General features: G+C 40.6%; 1 protein-coding gene across 3 annotated transcripts in view; it reads left to right on the plus strand.

The window, feature by feature from the left end:
* The window catches only part of LOC109086671 (cytospin-B-like), a 146,901-nt gene that overhangs the window by 35,675 nt on the left and 85,664 nt on the right, over nt 1–25,562 (plus strand). For 2 of the 3 annotated variants that reach the window (XM_042724836.1, XM_042724837.1), the window contains 2 exons: nt 15,223–15,417; nt 16,023–16,158. In XM_042724836.1, coding sequence (XP_042580770.1) covers nt 15,256–15,417; nt 16,023–16,158 — 298 coding nt within the window. In that variant the 5' untranslated portion in view covers nt 15,223–15,255. Of the gene's footprint in view, nt 1–15,222; nt 15,418–16,022; nt 16,159–20,433; nt 20,772–25,562 lie in introns of those variants that run through there. The other variant, XM_042724838.1, reaches the window with a different exon arrangement.

The following is a 25,562-nucleotide window of genomic DNA, read 5'->3' on the forward strand; positions in this document are numbered from 1 at the left end:
TGCGAAATGACGGTGTTTCTATTAACCAATGTTATGTGACTAAAACATAATTTTTTCCTCTTGCAATAACGGATGTTGTTTGGATTGTTGTTATGTACAGTATATTGCAGCCACCATACTAGCCGTTAATTTTTAATCGAAGGAGACACATGCGTGTATCTTTAGTGTAGCATTGCAGCGAGACACTTCTTGAACGTGTTGCGGCACAGCTGGTATAAACACAAGCATTGACTACAGTGGTCGTGTCGGAGCCGTAATGCACCACAGATGTGTGCAGTGTAAATAAGGGGTTATCCTTTTAATGGCATGGAAAGCCATTTATACTTGAGAGCGGCCACATATGAGGTGTTTCTTGGAGGTTATAGTACATAATAGAATGATCATGTGACTTAGGGCTGCACAATTATGACAAAAATCATAATTGTCGATTATTCCCTTGAAAATGTAATTGCAATTAATTACGATTATCACAATTTACATTGACTGATGTTTATACCATTGTTTGATGCAACTGCATGTCGTATTTTTATATGAAAATAAACTGAAAACACTAACTGAAAAACTTTTAGTGCTTTTCTATAGTATTAAGCCTCAAATGTCAACTATACATCAGGATTGGTTTCTTCTTTAAATTATAAAAAAGTCAAAATATGAACGGTATTATAACTTTATACTATAACTAACATTAAAATAATGTGGAAAAACCCTTAAGATAACATGTAGAAAGAAAAAAATGCATCTTAAGCATGCAGAATAACATAAGTGGACTTTGAACGATTTAATTGCAGCTTTGAATGATTATGTAATTGTGGCATCCATAATTGTAATCGCGATTGGAAATTTGATTTATAGTGCATCCCTATTTTGTGTACATTTTTGCGATATATTCCTTTTTTGAATTGCCTGAAAAACCACCTCATGCAAGCGTAAAAACTTTTTTGCAATATTTTGGAATTCTATGCGAAATTGACGTGTTTCCATTAGGCATACTATTTATTTGCAATTTCAGTTTGTGCAATTTGAAGCTTAATGGAAACGCAGCTGATGTTGTATTATTTGGGGCGCTCAAACAAACATATTTATACACCGTATGTTTTGCCAGTGTTGGACTTTATTGTCTAACAACAGATCACATCCGGCACACAAATGACGGCACACTTCAGCTTTGTACACCGAAACAGGAACTGGGACAATTCTTTCCTCCTCTATTACTAGCAGCGAATTATATTAACGCTAACATTAGTAGCGTGCCTTAATGCTAGTATATCCTGTCACTCAGGATTTGTTCAGAGACGAACACTGCCTTCTAGTGGCCGGGATATAAACTCAAAACTAAACAACTGCCAAAAATCTTGTATGATTTTATTTTATTTTTTTTTAAATATCGATATTCCATTTTTGAGAATTGATACAGTATCGCCAAACAAAATATCGCGATACTCATGTGTATCGATATTTTCTTACACCCCTATTTGTGTATGCTGTTATGTTTGTGAGAGCAGAGGCCAATTACTTGCACAAACAGTTTTTTAAGTGCACAAACAGTTTTTCAAACATTTTAAGTAGGGATACCTCAAGTTCCCTGTTCTTTGGTTTCATGTTGTGATAGCTTTTCATGTCCTCTTTTGTTGAAATGCTGTTAATTTATTTTAAGACTCTAGCTGAGGCCAGAAACATGTTGAGAGGATGTGATGAAGCTGCCTGATATTTAGTTTCTACATCCTCTTGAACTGATTCTGCCTGCACATGACTGGTCTTTCACAGTGATAACATGCAGCACACACACTACTGGAACCAGAAGGATTTGGGTCTGCCTCACCCTCATCTGAAAAGAAAATGTTTATGCTAAAGGTTTTTCTTTTGTCCATTTTAACTTTTTGCAAAAAAAATTGGTTTATTTATTTTTTTGTCAAAAAGGAAGGACCATGTAGATCTTTCTGAAATTAGCAGTGGCCAGAACAAAATTGTTAGTTCTTTTGTATTGTGGCTTGAGTCCATGTGCATTAACAGCTGAAATAAGAACTCTCGAGTCATTATTTGCTTCCTCTCTCTCTTCCTTAGTAGCTCACTAACAGGAAGTTAGATATGTTACAGCATCATCCTCACTTTGCAAGTAGGAGGAATTCATCTTTGAGAATAAAAAAATTGTGTAACTCTCCCTAAATTTTGCATGTAGCATGATGATAGGTTGGGGGAAGATTTTTTTTTCTTAAATATGATTTCTCTCTGATTTTTCAAGAGACTACAATTCCTGGTGTTATTAGGGCCCTATGATTTCCGTGATGCCGGACGGAATCCAGTCATAAAAACTGAATTTACAGTTAAATGCGGAATGTCACGGAATTTGTCTAAATTTTTAATGAACTAATCAAAAGTTGTTCATTACACTTAAAATCACGATATGGACTAATATCTGTAAATATTAAGCCGGAAAAGTCGATTTAAATATGAATCCTGCATGTTCTGCGTGCCTCTGTTATTGAATGATGCAGAAGCGCGGCTTTGTTTATTACACATATATGGAGGCGCGCGTGACGCTCGCAGTGATTTCAGCGTCTGTCGTCTTACTAAATGAGGACATAAACACATTAACAACATCTCTAGAACTGCTCTGAGAGTGACTTCATGAGCATTTGACCGTTCGATTTGAGTAAAACTAGCGTCATATCACATACACAGTACTGTAAAGGTAATCACGGCAATCTGTCAAAATAAAAGTCCGGTTTAATTTAAAGGCAAGTATTTGCCAGAAATGTATTACTATTGTTCAGCAGAATGTACATAGCCTACTACTACTACTACTACTAAAAAGAAACAAACAGTATTTTTTAAGGAATAATCACATAACATTTCTTCCATGTTTTCATTTTAATAGTAAATCCCCTTTGTTTACCAGAAAATTAAGTTTGCTTAATTTTCAATAATTAAAAGATCAATTAAAATGTTTTATGCCTTTATTTGATAACCAGAAAAATATAAATATACAACAGAATTTCTGAGGGGGAAAAAAACATTTCCCCCTCAGGCTATTTTAAGAAAAAAAAAAAATTAAGTTGTTTTTATGAATTTAAATAATTAGACATGCTAAAACACAGAATTAGGTAACAATAAAACCTTTGGGAAGAAAAAAATAAAACATTTCATAGGGCCCTAAACATGTAATTTTTGTTAAACTTTTAATAAATTGATGTGAAAATGTATACATTTTATGATTTTAATTAATCACATGATTTTTGATTAATACAATTTAATTTAACCATTAAAAAGGAGTCGAGAAAAATTTAAACGGAAAAAAACGGAAATCCAGAAAAATGAAAATGGAAAAAACGGAATTAGGAAAAAAATAAAACCGACTTTGGGAAAAAATAAAATGGATTTCATAGGGCCCTAAGTTAACTGTTAGCATTTCCATTCATCTCAGTGGCAAATGCTCAGCTAAAAGTACACAACTTCTTTTGAATGCCCGTCAAGGGTTTGCCATTGCTTATCTACAGTAATACTGAAATGTGAAAACTGACATTGAGTATGTCACTGGCTTTGCAAAAACCAAACGAAAACACACCTTTAGAGTCCATGCTTTCAGTGTATGATATAGCCTATTAGAATAAAGTTAGAATGAGTTCTCATTTAGTTGTATCATATGATATAGTTTAGCAATATCACAGGAGCAAGAGGGCTATTTTTTTCTAAAGGGGTCATATAATGTTTCTAAAAAGAACATTATGTTGTGTATTTGGTGTAATGCAATGTGTTTATATGGTTTAAGGTTCAAAAAACACATTATTTTCTACATAATGTACATTATTGTTTCTCCTCTATGCCCCGCCTTTCTGAAACACGTTGATTTTACAAAACTTATCGTTCTGAAAAAGGAGGTGTACGCTAATGTAGCCAGCTATCCAGTGTGTTGTGATTAGCTGAATACCTCAAATGTGTGACGGAAATGTGCAATCAAGTCAACGGTATAGCTGGAAATGAAGTCTCCCCAACTAAGCAAGCCAAAGGCAACAGCGGCAAAGAACTCCATTGGTGACAGAATGGAGAAAAAACCTTGGGAGAAACCAGGTTCAGTCGGGGGGCCAGTTCTCCTCTGGCCAGATGAAACTGACAGTTCAATTTCAGGCTGCAGCAAAGTCAACATTGTGCAGAGGACTCAACTAGTTCATGTGGTCTTGTCCCGGTGGCCGTCTGAGACAAAGTCTTTACGGGGAATCTGGGGCTCGTCTAGTTGTCCTGGTCTCCGCTGACGTTAGGGCTGGGCGATATATCTAACGATATGATCATGCGCATCTAGTCAGTAAATCTGGTTCCTGTCACGGCGTGATAAAGGACAGGAGGCAACTGCAAGTAATAATGATGTTTATTGAAACTATGAGATGATGACAGGCTCCTGGAGAATGACGCAGGGACTTTGATAGCAGCACAGACAGGTGAGTAGATTCCCTTGAGTGCGCTGATAGAACTGGTGAAGACCTGACGATTCCCTTGAGTGCATTGGTGGAGATGGTGAGGAACAAACACTCCCCTTGAGTGCGTTGGTGGAGTGGGTGAAGGCGAGATATCCGTAAACAAGGTTGTAATCCAGTGACGACCGAACAGGAAACAGAGCAAGAGGCAGGAACGCCGAACAACGAGTAGACATACACCCACGCGGACCTCACACAACGATCTGACAAACAAGAGACGAAAGACCAGGCATTATATAGGCTGATGTAACGAGCCGCACCTGCCGCTGATCAGCCGATCAGCGGTAACACCCACATGAAAACAATTAACATGACGTCACAACAAACCAGCAGGAGAGGGTGCATTCATGAACCGTGACAGTACCCCCACCTCCTAAGGACGCCTCCTGGCGTCCCCAGAACCCCTTACCTGTCGATTGTAATCATCGATAAGAGAGTGATCCAGGATGTCCCTAGCAGGTACCCAACTTCTCTCCTCCGGACCGTAACCTTCCCAGTCCACCAAGTACTGGAAACCGCGTCCCCTCCGTCTAGAGTCCAGAATGCGATTGACCGAATAAGTGGTCTCCCCATCTACGAGTCGCGGCGGGGGGGGAACCGGGGTAGGCGGATTAATGGGGGAATGAAAAACGGGGGTTGATCTTTGACACATGAAAGGCGGGATGAATTCTCCTGTACGCTGGAGGGAGTTTGAGGCGGACTGCCACCGGACTAATGATCTTGGTGACAGTAAACGGGCCAATAAATTTGGGAGCCAATTTATTAGATACGGAGCGGAGAGGAATATTCTTAGTAGAAAGCCACACCTTTTGACCCACGACGTATACGGGAGGCCTAGACCGGTGGCGATCGGCCTTTAGCCTTGGTGCGCGCCCCCACTTGGAGTAGAGTCTCGCGCGGGCTCTAGTCCAAGTGCGGTGACACCTCTGGACGAAGGCGTGAACGGAGGGGACCGCGACTTCGGATTCCAGACTGGGAAAAACAGGTGGCTGGTAACCTACACTACATTCAAATGGTGATAGGCCCGTAGCTGATATGGGTAAGGTATTGTGGGCGTACTCCACCATCGACAATTGTTGGCTCCAGGAGGAAGGATTCTTGGAAACCAAACATCGCAACACCCTTTCCAAATCTTGGTTGGCTCTCTCGGTTTGACCATTGCTCTGGGGATGAAACCCTGAGGACAGACTTACAGTAATCTACAGAACTCTCGCCAAAATTTGGACACAAATTGGGGTCCCCTGTCGGACACCACGTCTATCGGGAGGAGGCCATGTAACCGAAAGACGTGATCTACAACGGCCACCGCTGTCTCCTTGGCTGAGGGTAATTTGGGCAAGGGAATAAAGTGGGCCGCCTTCGAGAACCGGTCCACCACGGTCAAAACTACCGTGTTGCCCTGGGAGGGCGGGAGGGGCGGTGATAAAATCTAGAGCGATGTGGGACCAGGGTCTCGAAGGCACCGGCAGCGGTTGAAGTAACCCATCAGGAGGTCGATTGGAAGTCTTACCAGTGGCACAAACCGAGCAAGCCAACACAAAACTGTGAATGTTGCGAGCCATCAATGGCCACCAGAATCGTTGCTTGACCAAAAACTTAGTACGGTTAAATCCTGGATGACAAGCCACATTAGAACAATGTCCCCACTGGATAACGTTGGACCGTAATCCCTCCGGCACAAATAAGCGATTCGGTGGGCACCCGGGCGGAGGCATTACCCCTTCTAAGGCAGTCTTAACCTTCGATTCGATCTCCCATGTGAGTGTGGAGACCACTAATGTCTCAGGAAAAATACACTCGGGAGTGGACGGGCGTTCGGAACGGTCAAAAATACGTGATAAAGAATCGGGTTTAATGTTTTTGGAACCCGGGCGGTACGAGATAGTAAAATCAAAACGTCCGAAAAAAAGTGCCCACCGAGACTGCCTGGAGTTCAACCTTTTAGCCGTACTAATATATTCTAAGTTCTTGTGGTCAGTCCATACAATAAAAGGAACCCCCGAACCCTCTAACCAGTGGCGCCACTCCTCCAATGCCATCTTGACTGCCAACAACTCTCGGTTACCAATATCGTAATTACGTTCGGCTGGAGATAAACGATAAGAAAAATACGCGCAAGGGTGGACCTTGTCGTCTGAGGAAGAACGCTGAGATAACACCGCTCCTACCCCCACCTCCGACGCATCGACCTCCACCACAAACTGACGTGATGGGTCAGGGGTTATTAAGATAGGGGCTGAAACAAAGCAGCTCTTCATTTTGGCAAACACAGCCTCGGCTGTGTCTGACCACCTGAACGTAGTCTTGGTGGAGGTCAAGGCGGTCAGAGGTGCGGCTAGTTGGCTGAAGTTGCGAATAAACCGCCGATAGAAGTTGGCGAACCCCAGAAACCTCTGTAGGGCCTTACGGGAATCTGGACTTGCCCACTCTACCACAGCCTTAATCTTCTCGGGATCCATGCGTATTCCCTCAGTCGACACGATATACCCCAAAAATGGAACCGACTGTGCATGAAACTCGCATTTCTCCGCCTTGACAAAAAGCCCATTCTCTAGCAACCTCTGAAGCACTCGTCGAACGTGCTGCACATGTTCCTGGAGAGAAGAAGAAAAAATCAATATGTCGTCCAGGTAGACATATATGAACTGATCAATCATATCTCGCAGCACGTCGTTGACGAGTGCCTGGAAGACCGCTGGGGAGTTGGAAAGCCCGAAGGGCATGACCAAATATTCAAAGTGCCCCCTGGGAGTATTAAAAGCGGTCTTCCATTCATCCCCCTCCCTGATGCGGACCAAATGATAAGCATTACGTAAGTCCAGTTTTGTGAAAATCGACGATCCCTGCAACCTCTCGAAGGCTGAAGACATCAACGGCAAAGGATAAGTATTCTTGACCGTGATGTCGTTCAGTCCCCGGTAATCGATACAAGGTCGCAGTGATCCGTCCTTCTTTCCCACAAAAAAGCACCCCGCCCCCGCTGGAGAAGAGGAAGGGCGGAATGATGAACTTGGAAGCTAGAGAATCAGAAATATATTTCTCCATAGCCTCCCTTTCTGGAACCGAAAGTGAATATAATTTGCCCTTAGGCGGAGACTTACCCGACAGTAATTCTATGGCACAGTCGTAGGGACGATGCGGAGGAAGAGAAGCAGCACGAGACTTACTGAACACTTCCTTCAGGTGGAGGTACTCCGCGGGCACGTTAGACAAATCCACCGCCTCCTCCTGCCACACAGACATAGAAACAGACGGACAGGCAGACACACTAAACAAGACTCATGACATCCTTTACACCAAGTCAGAACAGAGTTAGAGGACCAGTCTATCCTGGGGTTGTGGCGGAGGAGCCAGGGGTGACCGAGGACTATGGGTGCCAGGGGAGAGTCAAGGATGTGAAATGAAATGGTTTCCGTGTGATTGCCTGATGTGATGAGGGTGATGTCTTCAGTGACGTGAGATATGACTGGGAGTTTCTGTCCATTGAGGGCGTGACCCGTGATGTGGTGCGGAAGGGCTCTGAGGGGAATGTGAAGTCTGTGTGCCAGCGTACTGTCCATGAAATTACCTTCTGCCCCTGAGTCCAGTAGTGCTTGACAGTCGTGGGTCTGTGCTGACCATCTTAGTCTTACCGGAAGGAGCGTGGATGATGATGAGGTCTTCTCGGCGGAGATCCCACCCGATAGTAGCCTCATACGTACTACCGGGCCTGGCCTTTTACCGGACAGGTGTAAGCATGATGCCCGGTCCCCCCGCAGTAAAGGCAAAGGCCCAGGGACCTCCGCCTCTCCTTCACCTCCCGGGAAAGCCGAGCTCGCCCCTACCTGCATGGGCTCGTGATCGGAGGGGCTGGCCGCGTCCCCGCCGCTGGACCGCACGTTAGGCTGGAGCCCCGATGTGGAACTGGGTAAGCTCCGCATCTCCATCCGCATCAGCCGTGCGTCGAACCGCAGAGCCAGCTCGATCAGGCCATTCAGTGAATTGGGGAGGTCCAGGGCGTAGATCTCCTTCTGGACGCGGTCAGCCAGCCCATGCAGGAACATGTCCCACTGCGCCTCCTCGTTCCAATGACACTCTACCGCCAGGGTTCGGAACTCGATGGAATAGTCCGAGACGGATCTCTCGTGCTGCCGTAGCTCCGCGAGCTTCCTGGCCGCCTCCCTCCCGGCGACGGCCCGATCAAAGACCCGTCTCATCTCGGCGGAGAGTGAGTGACTGAAACGAGGCGCAGCATGGATCCTGGTTCTCCCACACCGCCGTTCCCCATAATCCCGCCCTCCCAGTGAGCAATGTGAGAACAAATGCCACCTTGGCTCTCTCATTGGCAAAGGTTCTGGGTTGTAGGGAAAAGTGCATGTCACAACGGGTCAAGAAAGCTCTACAATAGTTAGGCTCACCCGAATATGACTCCGGAATGGGGAGCCGTGGTTCCGGCTGGGAGGGGGCTTCCGAAGGGACTGCCGGAACGGGCGGTGTGTGGGCGGCGCAGTGGGAGCTCGTAGTAACTGAAGCTGTTGGGTGAGCTCGGACACCTGCGTCACCAAAGCCTGAACCGCGCGACCAGTGTCGTTAAGATTCCTCTCCTGGGAGTCCATCCTCCGAACACTGGCGCTGAGGAAATCCTCCAGAGCAGACGGTTGATTACTCACTGCCTCCATAAGTTGGTCAGATCGTTCTGTCACGGCGTGATAAAGGACAGGAGGCAACTGCGAGTAATAATGATGTTTATTGACACTATGAGATGATGACAGGCTCCTGGAGAATGACGCAGGGACTTTGATGGCAGCACAGACAGGTGAGTAGATTCCCTTGAGTGCGCTGATAGAACTGGTGAAGACCCGACGATTCCCTTGAGTGCGTTGGTGGAGATGGTGAGGAACAAACACTCCCCTTGAGTGCGTTGGCGGAGTGGGTGAAGGCGAGATATCCGTAAACAAGGTTGTAATCCAGTGACGACCGAACAGGAAACAGAGCAAGAGGCAGGAACGCCGAACAACGAGTAGACATACACCACGCGGACCTCACACAACGATCTGACAAACAAGAGACGAAAGACCAGGCATTATATAGGCTGATGTAACGAGCCGCACCTGCCGCTGATCAGCCGATCAGCGGTAACACCCACATGAAAACAATTAACATGACGTCACAACAAACCAGCAGGAGACGGTGCATTCATGAACCGTGACAGTTCCGTGATTACCGCTAAATCGCCATCACCTGCTCTTAAATGGAGTGGCATTTAATAGAGAGACCCGTAGATCACTGACAAGCTACGCAATATCGCGTTCATTATCCCAGATGAATCGCCTTCGATAATCAACGCGATATTGCGTACCTTGTCAGTGAACTATGGCTCTGTCTATTAAATGCCGCTCCATTTGAAAGCAGGTGATGGCGATTTAGCGGTAATCAAGGAACCAGATTTACTGACTAGATGCGCATGATCGTTAGATATATCGCCCAGCCCTAAATAACGTTCAGGGCTGTAGAGGTCTCTCTTGGTGCTGATCCATCATCTGGGCTGGATACGTTCTGGATCCGGGTGACTGCAGTGACCATCTGGTCTGGACACATTTTGGATCTGGTCGCTTCGTTGATCTCAGAATAAGAGAGAAACATTAGCGTAGATGCCATTCTTCTAAGATCTCAGTGCTTCTTTTTGTTGACAACAGCAGATTTATAAATGATTCTTACAAATTTGGGAAGATGTTTGTCGCACGTATCACATTGTCACATGCCTATAAAAAAATAATAAAGATGTTATTGAGCAAATGACGAGTAACAGTGTTTCAGCGCAGATTTTCCTTGCACTTTAGACTTTGAACCCTGGTGCCGGGAGCTTGTGAAGTTTGAATACATGATTAATCGTTTGAGGCCATTTCGCGATTTCAGTTATCACAGTAACCAGCATCAACCACCTCTTCTAATCGGAGACATGAGATGCAGCACTAAGTCAAGTCAAGTCAAGTCACCTTTATTTAGCGCTTTAAACAAAAAAGATTGCGTCAAAGCAACTGAACAACAAAAATTAGGAAAACAGTGTGTCAATAATGCAAAATGACAGTTAAAGGCAGTTCATCATTGAATTAAGTGATGTCATTCATCTCAGTTCAGTTTAAATAGTATCTGTGCAATCAGACTAAGCAGTCTCTCACTGTCGGTGCTTTGTGCTTGTAATGATTTTTGCATCTTTCTCAGACAGTTTTAAATACTTTCACACTGCAGACGTGTTTGCTGCATTAGTGCATGCCTCTATTTGATCATGTCACGTCATTGTTCGGTACAATGTTTTCGGTCTTTTCGCTTATTCAATTTCAACAATTTCGGTTGCTGAACATTCGGTGCATCCCTATAGAATATTATACTTTGTTCCTTATTTTAAAAGATTAAAAATATTGGCGGAGGGTGTTAGTTGTGGCCTATAGGCTAGAGAGTTTGACTCCTAACCCTAAGGTTGTGGGTTCGAGTCTCGGCCCGGCAATACCACGACTGAGGTGCCCTTGAGCAAGGCACCGAACCCCCAGCTGCTCCCCGGGCACCGCAGCATAAATGGCTGCCCACTGCTCTGGGTGTGTGTTCACGGTGTGTGTGTGTGTTCTCTGCTGTGTGTGCACTTTGGATGGGTTAAATGCAGAGCACGAATTCTGAGTAAGGGTCACCATACTTGGCTGTATGTCACATCACTTACTCACTTACTTACTCACTTAAATGTATGACATACCCGCTAGGTTAATTTTTAAAGCCTGCTCTTAGAAGTTTAGGTTTTGCCTCCTTGCTTTTGGGATGCTGGATTTCAATATGGGTCACTTTATATGGTACAGCATTGTGAGCGACCAACCTGTTTTTCATAGGCAAACTGAAGGTTATCTACAGATAACTGTACATGTTCTGTTACAGTGTCATGGTCTGTTTGAAAGCTATTAGAGCGAAGCGTGCTAGCCTGTCCTGTCCTGCAAACTGCTGATCTAGTTTTTTGTAGTCTATTTAACAGCAAGGGTAAATGTTAAATTCCCTTCAGCCCCTAAGGCTGAAATTTTGGCTGCATTACAAAGAGATGCAAATATGCAAGACGTAACTAATCCAATAATAACATTTTTACCTGAAGAAATGGCAGTTAGACTTGAAATGATGCTCTATTTTAAGGTGGCTGATTATGAAATGTTTTTTACTACCTATTGTGATATAGATTAACATGGGTTTAACACTTAAATTAAAAGTTCAGCATGTACAGTAATTATATAAAATAATGGCTTTAAATTTGTCAGTCTAAAGGTTTGTATCACAGTATCCTTGTGTGCTCTTTGTTTGTTATGTGATCTTCAGAAGGAACTGTTGGGTACTTCCATCATATGACCGTTCCTTTAAACAGTCTGCATACTGTGCTGTAATCAGATAAGCATTTACAAGCTTCCTCTAATTACACCCTCCCACCATATATTTGCTGCCTTCTCACTAGCAGCAGTCAGTGTGCATGTCAGTGTGCATGTCAGTGTGTAGTTTTACATGCAGTTGAATTGGAGTGTTTGGCTTTTAGGATTTTTATTCCTGCTCCTGTTCAATCCATCTCAAGTAGTCCAGTGGACTTAGACTAGACCAATGGACTGTCACCATGTTTACTAGAGCTGAAACAATAAGTTGACATTCTATTCAACCAAAATTTGTTGTGTACCATAACACTGTCACATGTTCAGTTTGTTTTGTTATGGTTTTCCTTGTGTTTCCTGTTTGGTTCCTGTCTTTCCTTATTTGGTCACCTTCCTGTCCTTGTTTAGTTTCATTGATTAATCCTGGCACCTGTGTTTTCTAATCATCCAGTGTATATTATTTCCTCCCTGTTAAGTTCTCCTTTGTCTGGTCGGCTCCAGCACCTGAATTTAGCCCAGTGAGGGCTCCTTTTCCCGAGTTTAGCCCACGGAGGGCTCCTGTTCCCGAGTTTAGCCCACGGAAGGCTCCAGTTCCCGAGTTTAGGCCAGTGAGGGCTCCTGTACCCGAGTTTAGCCCACGTAGGGCTCCTGTTTCCGAGTTTAGCCTACGGAGGGCTCCTGTTCCCGAGTTTAGCCCAGTGAGGGCTCCTGTACTTGAGTTTAGCCCAGGGAGGGCTCCTGATCCCCTGTTAAGCTCAGGAAGGGCTCCAGATCCCCAGTTAAGCCAAGGGAGGGCTCCAGTCCCCGGTTTTGACTCTGAGAGGGTCTTGGAGCTCGTTATTTTCTCCCAAAAAAATTTAACGAGAAGGGAGGGGGTTGCTGAGCACTTTGATTATTTGTAACAAATGTGATTATTACTTTAAAAATAAAGATTTATTATTAGTAGTAGTAGTAGTAGCATTGTTGTTACATTGAGTCTCAAGACTGCTAAATAGTAATGTATTTTTGACTGTTTCTTCACGTTAAACTAAACTTTTATTTGCCGTGAGGAACTTGCAGCTGGTGTGTATGTGATATGACAGTAGTTTTGTCAAATTAAATGGTAAAATGCTAATGAAGTAATTCTCAGAGCAGCTGAGGATGATATTCGTGTATTCATATCATCAAAGTTAGATGACAGAGGCTGAAAACTCTGCAAGCGTCGTCTGCACTGGTGTAAATAAAACAGTGTGTTGCACCATCCGCCATTCATTCATTCATTCATTCATTGCGGAAATTATGTCGCCTTATGTGTGATGTCAAATGCTTGCGCAGATTTTTAGTATTACCAAATTTACCTGAGCATTGCAAATCACACATATTGCTTTGTTCTTAGTTCTTGTCAACAGTATCTCCACCATGATAAGCATTGAATGAGTGACAGGCTTTCACATTACACAAGGTAAATAAGAGGGTGACATCTAGTGGAGAAGTCTAATTAAAGATTCACATTAATCAGATCTTCTTTTAAATGTTTGCTGAAATAAATACAGACAAGTTCCTGCCTGTTCAGTTCTCCTTTGTCTGGTCAACTCGTTACGTTCTCTGAGCTTCTTTATGTTCATGCTCAAGCTTTTGTGTTGGTATATCGCCTGTGTTTTCATTTATTAAAGACTATTTATGTTATTCTACGTCTCCTCGTCTCCTCGCTCCTCCCTGCAGTGTGAACCGTGACAAACAAAGATGACTGCTGTGGCAGAAAATAAGTACAATAAACATACAACACTGGTGGTTTTCACATGAAGATAATCACTAATTTTAGGAAAATTAAAAATGATAAACCAGCTTGACAATTTTTTGACCTGAGACCCATTTTTAATTTTTTTTTCCGTCTGAACTTGTAATTCTTTTTCCCCCTCAATTTCACTTATAATATTAGTTTGTCATAATTTTGTTGGAACAAAGACAAAATTCAGTACTTGCCAAAACTCGTAATTTGTCATATCTAGTCAGAAGATATCAGACATGTTTGATATTTTGAGCAAATTTTAGATGATATATTGTTTTCATCTCCTGGTACCAGGAAGTACCTGGTACCATTTTATTAGTCATAGGTTGTTATAGTGACCTTCAGTACACCCTACAGTGAGACGAATAGTTCAAGTTATACTTGAATATTAGGCTATTTATTGCTGTTTTTGAATGGGAAGATAAGAACAGAGAGAGTGAAAGGTGGAGCAACTGAAGTCTTACTAGTAAGGTTCTGCTTTTCATATATTTATTATTACATATCTCTTGGGACATTGTTAATAGTTGGGCCTGTGTACATTTGCACCCCACCATCATTCAAATCAGTGAGAGCAACCCACAAGGGTAAATGTTCAGCTCTCTACAAAATACATTAGCTCCCTCACCCTCTGTTTTGAAGAGCACTCATGTCTCTTTCAGTCAATGGCCACCTGTCCACTCCTCTCAAATTACCTCTGCTTTGTTCACTGATATTTCCTGCATTCATTATGAGTCACTCAGTCTCTGTGCATTAATAGTTTTAGAGATCTTCTAGGGTGAGACCTGCACTGCATTCAGGATGCTGGGTCTCTGATAGGGGCGTTTGATTACTTAATAATAGGACATGTTTAGTCACAGGAACCCTCTTCAGATTTATCTTTAGGTTGTGTCTCTTTCACTTTCGCTCTCTCTCTCTTCCTCATCTCTCTCCCACTAAATTGGCCCACTTTCACTTGCATTAAGAAGATATCTTTTGAAGGATCCTGCATCTTCCTGGAAGGGTATTCCTTGCGGTTTCTTTGCTGCTCTTTTTTTCACTTTTTTTGGATTGAAAACTTGCAGAATTCTGAATGATTTAATTAGCACTACATTGAATCCTGGAAACAAATAAACCATTGTCTGATTCAGGCGTTACTGTGAAATTTTAATACCAACTTGAAATTACTCTCTATTTTTCCCTCCATGATCAAGTAGTCCCCTATGCACAGATTCTTAAGGACAATGGTAATTTTACCGTACAATAAATTATTTTAGAATAAAATATTTGAATAGTTTTATAAAAAGTTCCATTAATTACAAATCCAAATCAATGCACACCCTAAGATATAAGCAAAAAACTTTTCTTTTTTTTTCAGTTTTTGTCGGGTTTGGGTTGGGTACAATATTGTTAAAATATGTTTGCTTTATTACCAAGCAAGCCAAAATGTTTATTAAACAAACATGCAAGAATACATAGAATCTGTGTGTTATAATGAACAATGGATGTTTCTGATTCTGATGAATTTAGATTGTTTTAAGTGTTTGTATTCCGCAATCCCATAAGGATTAAACTATTTCCTGTGCTACAATCTGAACTCAACCATCTAACTCTGAACCTCTGCTTCCTCTTGCTTTGTCTTCAGAACTAGTAGTGAGAGTTGTGAACTGAGAAGACCATGTTGAAAGGGGGCACCGCCAAGGCAGCACTGCCCAGGATGGGAGCCCCAGAGCGTGCAAAGCTGTCTGCCAACAGCTCCCAAAGCTCATATTCCAGCAACTTTGGGATGAAGACCTCTAGATCGTCCAGCACCATTGCCTCTGATCTGCGACTCAGCAAGGTGAGCTGTAACACTAATCTAATAAGCCAGTGGTATGGATGAGTGGTGGGAGTGATGGGACACTGACAAAAAAAAAAAAAAAAAAACACACAGAATGGAGAACAAAAGTGGTGGAAAACACTAAATAAACTGCAAGATGTGATGCCCAAAGATGTACACATGTACTGTACATAGGGCAAATTAAAATTACAATATTTTCCTCATCATCCTCATATGTGAAATATGTCAATTTTTGGCATATTTACAAATATTTGGCAGAATTGCAAACTTGCCACCTTTTGGCTAAATTCACTGTTTGGGTCCAGAATAATGTCATGTTATTTATTCTGATCCAAAGAGGTTGTCATTGCATTGCCTTTGCTGTTGCTGGTCAGAAGTAGGTACTATATAATATATATGAATCATTTTCCTAGACAAATGTACATTATAGATGCATGAATGATGCTAAAAGATAATTTCATAGATGGCCTCTGAGATAACAGACATGGATTAAAAGTCACAATACTTAAATTGTAATTTCATTTCACAAAGTATTACGTATTATATTTAATCAGAAATTAGATTCTCATCTGATTCACTGACAGTGCTAATGTTTTTGTGCATAGATAAAAAGAGCGAGCAGTGATGATGCTCTGGCTAAACCTGTTCTGGGTTCAGTGGCTGCAGTCTCCCGCATAAAGAAGACCGTCACCACAGGAGCCATCTCTGAGCTTTCAGACAATAGACCACGCAGCGCTTCAAGTAGGATTTTATATCTTACAATCTCATAAAACTAATAAAGTCATGCAAGATTTCCTAATAGTGTGAAGTCTTAAAATTACTCAGCAATGACTTAAATAATGCTTAATTTATATCTTAACTGGGAAGTATTGTTTGGATTGAATACTTTATATTTCAAATGTCCATTTTTCATAATAAAGATATTTAAACACAGGAGATGCACTCAGTACATGAAATATGATGAAATTGTAAACAAACAAACAGACTATTTAATTTGTCATCATTTACTCAACCTTTATGTCCAAAATTTGGTACAGACTAAAATATATATATTTTTAAATGTTTGTAACCAAACTTTTTTTATGATCTAAAGAAAGAAAGTCGTACAGGTTTAAAACAACATGAGCATGAGTAAATAATATAAGAATTTAATTTTTTAAGTAGTTAGAACTATCCCTTTAATGTCTTGGAATAAAATATAAATAAAATATAAAATATAAATAAAAAAAATCACAGCACAGGTTTTGTGAGTGCAGATGATCACCTCTAGAGGGCACCAGGACACTGTTTTCTGATAATGAAGATCCCTTTGATTCATTTCCTGTTCTGCGATGCATTAGTTCTGACTCTGAGTTCCTTTTTAATGCATCTGTTGGTTTATGGACAGGCTCTGTTGTATGCAGGTGGGGGCACTTCAATATTTAAAAAAGATCATTCATTGGACTTGGACTGTACTAGAAGAAAAAAGGTAGTTGATTTGTGTTCTTAGCAGAAATAAACAGAATCCAAAGCTGATATAATATGGAAAACATGATTTTTCTCCAGTCTTAGATTATGGAAACAGGGTTAAAAATGGTATAAAAAGGGTTTAATTCACTTCTAATTGGATTGTTTTTGAGAAATGTTATGAGGCACTGTGTCTTTGTAGAGTGCATGTGTTCTCTTTGAACATTGTTAGGGTCATATTTAACTTGTTGCACTGGACTGATGGAATCTGATTTTAATAACTGCTCTTTCATCAACATTCCCACACATGGAAAAAAGATGCAAGTTAGACATTGTGTTGAACAGGAATGCTGTCTGCCTGCATCACTTCTGTGGGATTGGCTCTGTGGTACAATGCCAGTGTCAGGGTGTAGCAGAGTTCTTTGAAATTCTTTGTGATGCTAGGATGGCTGTTTTATCTGTAGGCAAAGGAGGTGCTAATGTGCTCAATTAGTGGGGTGAATGAGGACATGAAAAATAGAATAGATAGAATATAATTGATATCATCATGGTTACATACTAGACAAAATTATTCTAGGAAATATGGGATTTTTATTTGTTTTTTTGTAAAGAGATAGTTCACCTAAATCCTCAAATTGTGCCGTTATTCACATCACCCTCATGTCATTTATGTGGAATAAAAATCTTCTGTGGCCCATCATTTTTAAAGCATTCCTATATTCTTTATCTGAAATAGAAAAAGGTTTAAAAGTTTGAGATCGTTAATTTTTTTTGATGTTTTATGGGTATTAAAAAAAAGGAGCGGGCAGAAAGATGTCTTTTATGTTCACCCAAGCTGCATTTATTTAAAAAAAAAGTTCCACCCCTACACATAACCCTTAGTGGGACATTAGTTCATACAAAAATGTTCAAATAAGATTCACATGAATTAGCCACCAATTTGTCAGAATGTAAAATAGTTATGAATCGCCAAATAAAGTTTGAAGCAGGCATTAAGAATCCTTTGCAGCCACTGCTACAGTATATGACAACTCACGTCACCTTAGCCAACCATAACAGGGCCTCATCAATATTTAAATTAAACTTTCCTTTGCTGTTAGGTCTCCAAAGAGAAATGAAGAGAGAGGCACATCCATGGTCTCTCTTCTATAAATAACATCTATGCATGTGTTAGTGGACAACATTTTGCTTAAGGTCAAATGTCATTCTGTCTCATTAATTAACGATCCTATTTATTCAGTTTCCAATACACAACACTTCACAAAGATCTGTGATGCTGTATCAGTCACCATATAGAGACTGGGTGCTTATGTGGACAATTAGGCTGGATGTAATAGCGCTTATGTCATTGTGAGACGTATTAAGTGTATGACTCAGTGTTGTGGATTTAGCATACGTGTGAATAGTGCATTGGCACTGTCAGCTTACAGGAGTTCAGACTCACAGTCTGGCTCAGCTGACGTTGATGGATAATTAGTTAGAGCTGCCGTGGTAATCTCTCTTGAATGTAGGCAGTGTTGCAGCTCTGCAAAATAAATTCTGTAAAAATACTACTGTTCAAAAGATTTTTCTTTATTGTTCGAAAGAAATTGATTCATTTACTTAACAAGGATGCATTAAATTGATCAATTTCTTTCTAGAAAATTAGGTAGCAAATTGACATTTAAAATTAACAGCATGAACACTTGGCTGATAGCAGAGATGCTTGCAATGCCCGTAAAATTGCTTTATATTCCTAGCAACTAATATTTTTTGACATTTTTTCATCTTTATCTTGTGTTGTCTATTTAGCCCAGAGTTAATCAGAGGTTCTGCCTTCAGTGTGTTCCCTGATTGCTTCCATATTGCAAACCATACGGATTGCCTTTTTAAATATTAATGCTGGTTTGACCTTCTCACTCTAAAAAATGCTGGGTTAAATACAACCCAGTGTTGGGTAAAATATGGACAAACCCAGCGCTGGGTTGTATTTAACCCAGCATTTAACATGGCAGGGTGAAGAAATGATTCTCCTGTGCTGAGTTATTTGGATTTGTTTTCACAGACTGTGTGAAAGTAAGGCTACCCATCACTGACTTGACCTTGATCTGCATTGTGCCATGATATACAATATTATTAGAGGAGTATGTCAATCTTAATGCTGCTAAAACAGCTTAAGCACTTACTAGTTTGAAACACTAAACGACTATTGTGGTTGCTGAAATCTCGCCACCTGCACAACGTTGGTAGGGCCATTACCTCAGCAGGGATTTGAGACATGCATAGTAACTCCCTCTGTTTTAGAAATGTTAGAACAGAACATTATTTAGAGTCCCAGCCTCAGATGAGTCAAGAGGGCAGTGGATTTATTGATTTATTTACTGTATATTGCTGCTGCCACACAGATCTAAAATGAACATGTGATTTATTTCCCAGCAATTTACCTTCACAGACATAACTGACTGTTTTTTGAAACTCATGCGTTTTTAACGTAAACTTCTGTGTGAATGAGAACTTTTTTATATAACTTTTTATATAACTTTTTTATATTGACTTTTTTTTTATATCATTTTCAAGATGATATAATAAATGATCTGTGGAGTATTTTGAGCTGAAACTTCGCAGACACATTCTGGGGACACCAGAGACTTATATTACATATTGTAAAAAGGGGTATAAATATGTCTCCTTTAATTCAAAGAGCCTATTGAACTTCATGTCAAATCAAGCTGGAGAACACGATCTTTAGGTTTGACGCTTGTGGAGTTCATTCAGCTTAAGTGTTGCTGTCATTAAAGCAAAAGAGAGACAAACCAAAAAAACTGGAACGTATGTTGATTTTTAATTAAACTTTTAAATCAATTGTTTATGCCGATAGTATAATTTGTAATGAAATTAATGTATTAAGTTAGATAATTGTAAATTAGAGACCTTTTCACCAGTGGTATCAGACTTTTAGACCCCACTCTACATGAGATAAAATATAATATTAAAACTTATTGAGAAGAAAAAAAAAGAGAGATGAAATGAGCAGCAGAGATATGCATTCTGTCTGCATTGTCAAGCCAGGGACAGATTCAGGCAAAGATGACGTGTTTTTTTTTTTTTTTTTTTTTGCTAGCATGAATATTTAACTCATATGCATTTTACATGAATAGAGAATGAGGGGGAGGGAAGGAGCTAAAGAAAATAACACATTTATCTTTTCATGCCTCCTATGGAGAACAGAAAATGATCAGTCTAACTAGGGGGCTCTAATCTCCTATTCTGTGATAATGCAGCAGCAGTCTATGACAAAAACACGGTGTGGCTCTGCACATGTGTGTCCTAGTGTATCACACAGTGTTCTCTGCTACAGAGCAGACGATTGAGGTCAGATAAAATGCACATGTGGAAGGAAACAAATAGAGCCTCCTCATCCATTTCTTTTAGTGTGTTCCTCTCATCAAGTCCTATATACTCTTCATTTCTGAAGATAGAGGTAAAGCAAAGGAGAGACAGTGTAAGATAGAAGAGGGAGCTGCTTGCTCTAATTTTCATGCTTCAGCAGGAGGAGGAGCAGATATGTGATAGAGGGAAGCCACACCCCCAAAACAGAGACACGTCTAATAACACACTGAATACACTCCTGCTGCAGCTGAGGGACAGAGAGAGAGACAGAACAAGTGAATGAGTAGACGACTAAGAGAGTTGCACTTGGACAGACTGACAGTCAGCAGGAAGGTTGTCTGGCTGCTGATTCACAGCTGACAGGACGAGGGGAGAGGACAAACAACTCTGTCTCATTGTCTACAGTACACACGGGCGGCAAAGCAAGTGTGCTCTCTCAGGTGTGTTGGAGCTCTGCTCTGATGGATTAGTGTCTTCTGTGGAGCAGCGAGTAGCAGGCATGGGGAACCAGGAAACCCGGGTGGAAGATCCGGACACAGGTCTGACTAACATATCACAGCTGTGGATGTCTTGTATTATCATTCATTCGTGTTTAACCACATGATATAATTACTGTCTGTCTTTTATTATGTCCTACATTTTCTCTTTTTTTCTCTATATATTTGGTTTGTTCTGTCTGTTCTGCATCTTTTCGTCCCTCTCCTGTGTCTTTGGCTCTGTTTTGCTGTTTCACTCACAGTTGTGCCCAGTATCAGTGTGCAGCTGTAGGGGGTAAATGTAGGTTGGATGATAAATGGAGCTTTTATCCACACTTGTCTGGATCCCATTGCTCTTCATCACTGCTGTGTGTACATGCTGTCAAGACACATCCCAGAAACAGCAAGCATAATTTTCCTGTTGTTTATACTTAAGTTTAGACATTTGATCAAACCACTAACACTAAGTAAACGTAGACTTTCCCACCACACGTTTTTGCCAAGAACATGACTGATACCTCAAATCATGTGGCTTGTTACAAAGATTTGCATTTTTTTATACTGCGGGCAATAAAATAACAAGAAATCCCACGGTTTACTTTAAAGTAGACACACAAGCCATATTTAAGTCATATATGTCATTCAAATGAAACGATTATCCATCTATCATCATCCATTGTCCACTTTCTACATTCCCTTTCAATTTTGAATCAAAGTCAAAATAAAGTGTCGTCCTACCCCTTTCCCCCCTTTTTGACATTCTTCATCTCTCGGTGGCAAGAAAAAACTCCCAAGTGGCCAGCACTCAACATGAAAAAGAGCTCAGTGCTCGTCACGCTGCTGGTGTTTAAAAAAAACACGGCACTCCCATTGAAAACAATTAAGGAAATATGCTAGTATAGGGAAAAAATGCTTTGGTTGATACACAGAGTAAGAATAGGCTCTTTGGGCTTAGAAACACCTTAGCAACTGCATAGCTACACCTTGACAACCACCTTAGAGCTGTGGTGGGACTTGCAAGAACCACTCAAATTTTTTCTGAATATTTAAAAATCTAGTTATGTGGATATCAGTGTGTGTGCTAGAAATGTGCTGATTATCACTGAATGAAAAGAGCCTCAGTGTGGTAGAAAAAGAGATTAACTCTATGTGTGTGTTACATGTCCACAATCCACCCCAGGGGATAAATTTTCTATTGCATTTCCATTTCAAAGTTTGCTTCATTTCAGCCAGCTTTAACTGCAGAGATGGAAAGCAACAGTCTGCTTTATATCTCTGTCCTCCTGAACATCTTTCAGTCTCTTGGGTATCTCTTTCTTCATATCACTTCATATTTTGATATAGCTGTATCTGTTCTTGACTTACTTTCAGTGGCTCATGGAAGCTGACATTCAGTTCAATTACAGTGTTATTGTAATCGTCTTCTGTCCTGGTGATGGAATTGTGCTTGATACATGTGTGAAAATCATGAGTTTTCTGAAAACTGAGTTCCCAGAGGTTTGTCTTCTTTGTTAGGCCACAAGTCTTTGTGAGATTTACTGGAATTTGAAGTCTTGATGTGTGTGTGGCTGGTAAATGAGGATGTGTGTTGTCTGGCACAGAGATCGTGGCTGACTGCCAGTTTACCACTGCAGGAGCCTTATCTACGATGGAAAATGCTGCCAAACACTGTGTGTTTGTGTGTATATGTGTGTGTGTGCATTTGAGATGAAACAGTAGGTTCTTATGCTGCTAACACACAAACACTCCTCAGCTGAGGTTAGGCTTTATCTACCTCTACAGGTTTACACCCTTTGGCAAAAGTAAAGATTGTTTGAACAACTATCAGTTACAGTGCTATGAATGTTCATTTTTATGACACTCTTAATCTCAAACTAGATCTCTGATTTATAAAATATTATTTTTAGTTATGATTCATTTATGATGTAGAAGGCTTGGACTGATAAATGAGTCTGCCTTTGAAAGAGTCAACATTTAATAAATCTACCAAGAATGTGATTTGAACATCATTTTGAAACAGCTGCACTCCATGAGTCTACGCTGTAGATCTGTCGTCACTAACTTCATGTCAGGCAGCTCAGTCATAAGAATGAGTTTCCACAAGGACCAGAGTGAAACGCTCCCCTCCACCATAGGTGGATGCCTCCCCCTCATAAAGACCACCCTAATAGACATTTTGCTATAAAGATAACATTTAGATGCCTCACATCTGGAATATTTTAACATTTTAAAATTAGACCTACAGTTGTGGGTGTATTATGGCTGTAAACGTAATTTAGTAACAAATATATTAATTTTCAATGAGTTAGTGAATAATAAATGCAATATTCAGTACTATATAAGTTAAGTGATAACAGTATGTTGGAACATGTCTGGCTAAATATATGGCTACAAACCCTCATATTTTGGCTGAACTTCCGATCTGTATGAAATCATTAATTCAGAGCACAGTGTTTTGACCACTTGCCCAGTACAATGAAATATGTCTGTGGTTGGCTAGAGTTAGATGCCCTCTGATAAACTGTTAATGCATTTACCATGTAGAATCTTTAATCACAGTGTAGCTTATATTTTGTTCTGTTCTGTTTGCTGAACTTTAGAGGATTGTAAACGTCTTCATGAAAATCCATTTGTTACATTCCTATTAAAATACAGATTTCTTTTGTTCCCAGCACAATATCTAGACAACTTGTACAGTATGAAAAATATGAACTGATTGACACTTCTTGCTTATGACAACCTATCTACAGTGCAATAGTACATGATTATGTTCGTCCATCTTTGAATTGGCATTTTCTTGCTATAGGGGAATTACTGATTCTAAAGGAGGGAAATTATACATAATACATAGTAGTTAAAGACACTTCATGTAAAGTGGGTCAGTACTGTGTAATGACTACATCTAAAGCCTGGATCAGACTACACAATTTTTTTGTTGTTGATTACAACAGTCACTGTGTTAAATTATGCGATTGTGACTCCTAAAATCTTGTCATGTTGTGAACAAGAAACATGTTAGACTACATGTTTCTACTCAACCATTCATCGTTTGCTGTCTTCAAAAACGTGCATGCTGTTATTGATACGATGGGACTAGACAGAAGGTGCTATGAGTGTAAACAATGACCAGCAAATTTCCAGCGTGTTTTGCCCTGTCTTGGCATCAGAAAAGCCCAAAAAACATAGAAAACCTGACAGTGGACACAAATCTGGATCGCATGAAGAGAATAGTATGGACTGTTAAAGAGAACTGAGGTAAAATAGTGTTCATTAAAGATTTTTTTCACTCTGTCACAGTAGTCCCTCGAGTAAACATCCATAAATGCAGGAGTATTATTGCCATAGCTCCATGAACATTTCCTCCATTTGTAAAATTCCACCTACAGTAGCAGGATCGATACCATTGTCTCTCTTTCATTTCAGCTTGTTAGAATGCTTGTACGAAGGCGCTTCTGTCTTCCTATTGGCAAGTGTCACAGATATGATGGAACTCTTCTTGGATTAAAAATTAAATGTGCTAGTCTTTCTGAGGTGACATCGTGAAGCACCGCAGACGTGGCATTGGTTGTCGTCCACTATGACACACTACACAAGACATAACGAGTGAATCTTGCATCCCAAAGCTCATTGTCATTTATGAATCCCCACTGACACTCTACGTCAAGCAGATTGTTCCAAAATCGGGCTAAAATTGCATAGTCTGAACTGGGCTTAAATTGGACCAAAATGTTTGAAATATGTATAACATACACAACTGTATATAATTTTTCTTTGACTTTTCAACTCCCCCAACTCCTGGATCCAGTGAGACAGAAGAGATTCAAACCTTGTAATCTTCACAGTAGAAATACTTTTTTAAGGTCAGCTTAGGTTATAGTCTCTGAGTCAGAGCTGGTGTTCGGCTTCATGTTGTGAGAATGAGGTGGTTCATTGGAAGGGGAAGCTCATTTTATCTGTCCACACATTCCCTTCTGCTACAGCTGAGATATACCAAGGAAGGAAGTCAAAAGCAACTATCCTAAAAATCCATAAAATAAGTTTTTTTGAACCGAAATCAAAGTGACTTTGAAACTTTATTCCATTTGTGTTTATCCAAGTAGACGGATCGCATGTTTAATGGCAGCAGTGTTGGAAGCAATAGGGTGTTATTTGCAGTCAGCTGAGTGGAGAATGAACTGGTGCCTGCGCTAAGCAGCCATTCAGATGACTCTCTCATTCAAATATGGCTCAACAGTGAGGCTATTTTCAGATCAGTTCTGAAATGAAAAGCACCAGCCTGTGCTCTGTTGGCAGGTCAGGGTGGATTAGAAAAATAGTGAGAAACTGGAGGAAAAGAATGCAGTTGCATGTTCAAAAAAGGATTGAAGAGAGTTCCAACACCCCATGGGTGACTAGGTTCACATTGTCCACGTGTTTTAGGGTCTGTGTAATATTGAACTTAGATGCCAAGTGTTTTGTTGAAGGGAAATGATAGAGAGAGCGTTTTGATCGTATTGTATGAGCATTTGGTGAAGGAGCAGTAAAAACAGTACTGGTCATTAGAACAACAGCTCTGTTTGTTTTCTTTGTCCAGCTCATCAGTCATTAAGTGTGCAATATCTACATGTCAGCAGTGTTAGTTGTTTTGGACAACAACAAAGGAAAAGGAATTTTGTTCTGGATTTCTGAACTTCAAAAAATTCTCTATCCACTACAAAGAAAACAGCTACAGTACTGATGGTTCATGATACTTGTATATACAAACTCACCTAGTTATTTTAACAATGTTTACTGTCCAAAGCAGTTTGTAGTTTATAAAGATGGTCTTGCTTGAGTTAGTGGTTCAAAAGATGATTTATTTTCTCCAGATTTTCC

The sequence above is a fragment of the Cyprinus carpio genome, chromosome B5 (genome assembly GCF_018340385.1).
Source record: "Cyprinus carpio isolate SPL01 chromosome B5, ASM1834038v1, whole genome shotgun sequence".
Classification (NCBI taxonomy): Eukaryota; Metazoa; Chordata; class Actinopteri; order Cypriniformes; family Cyprinidae; genus Cyprinus; species Cyprinus carpio.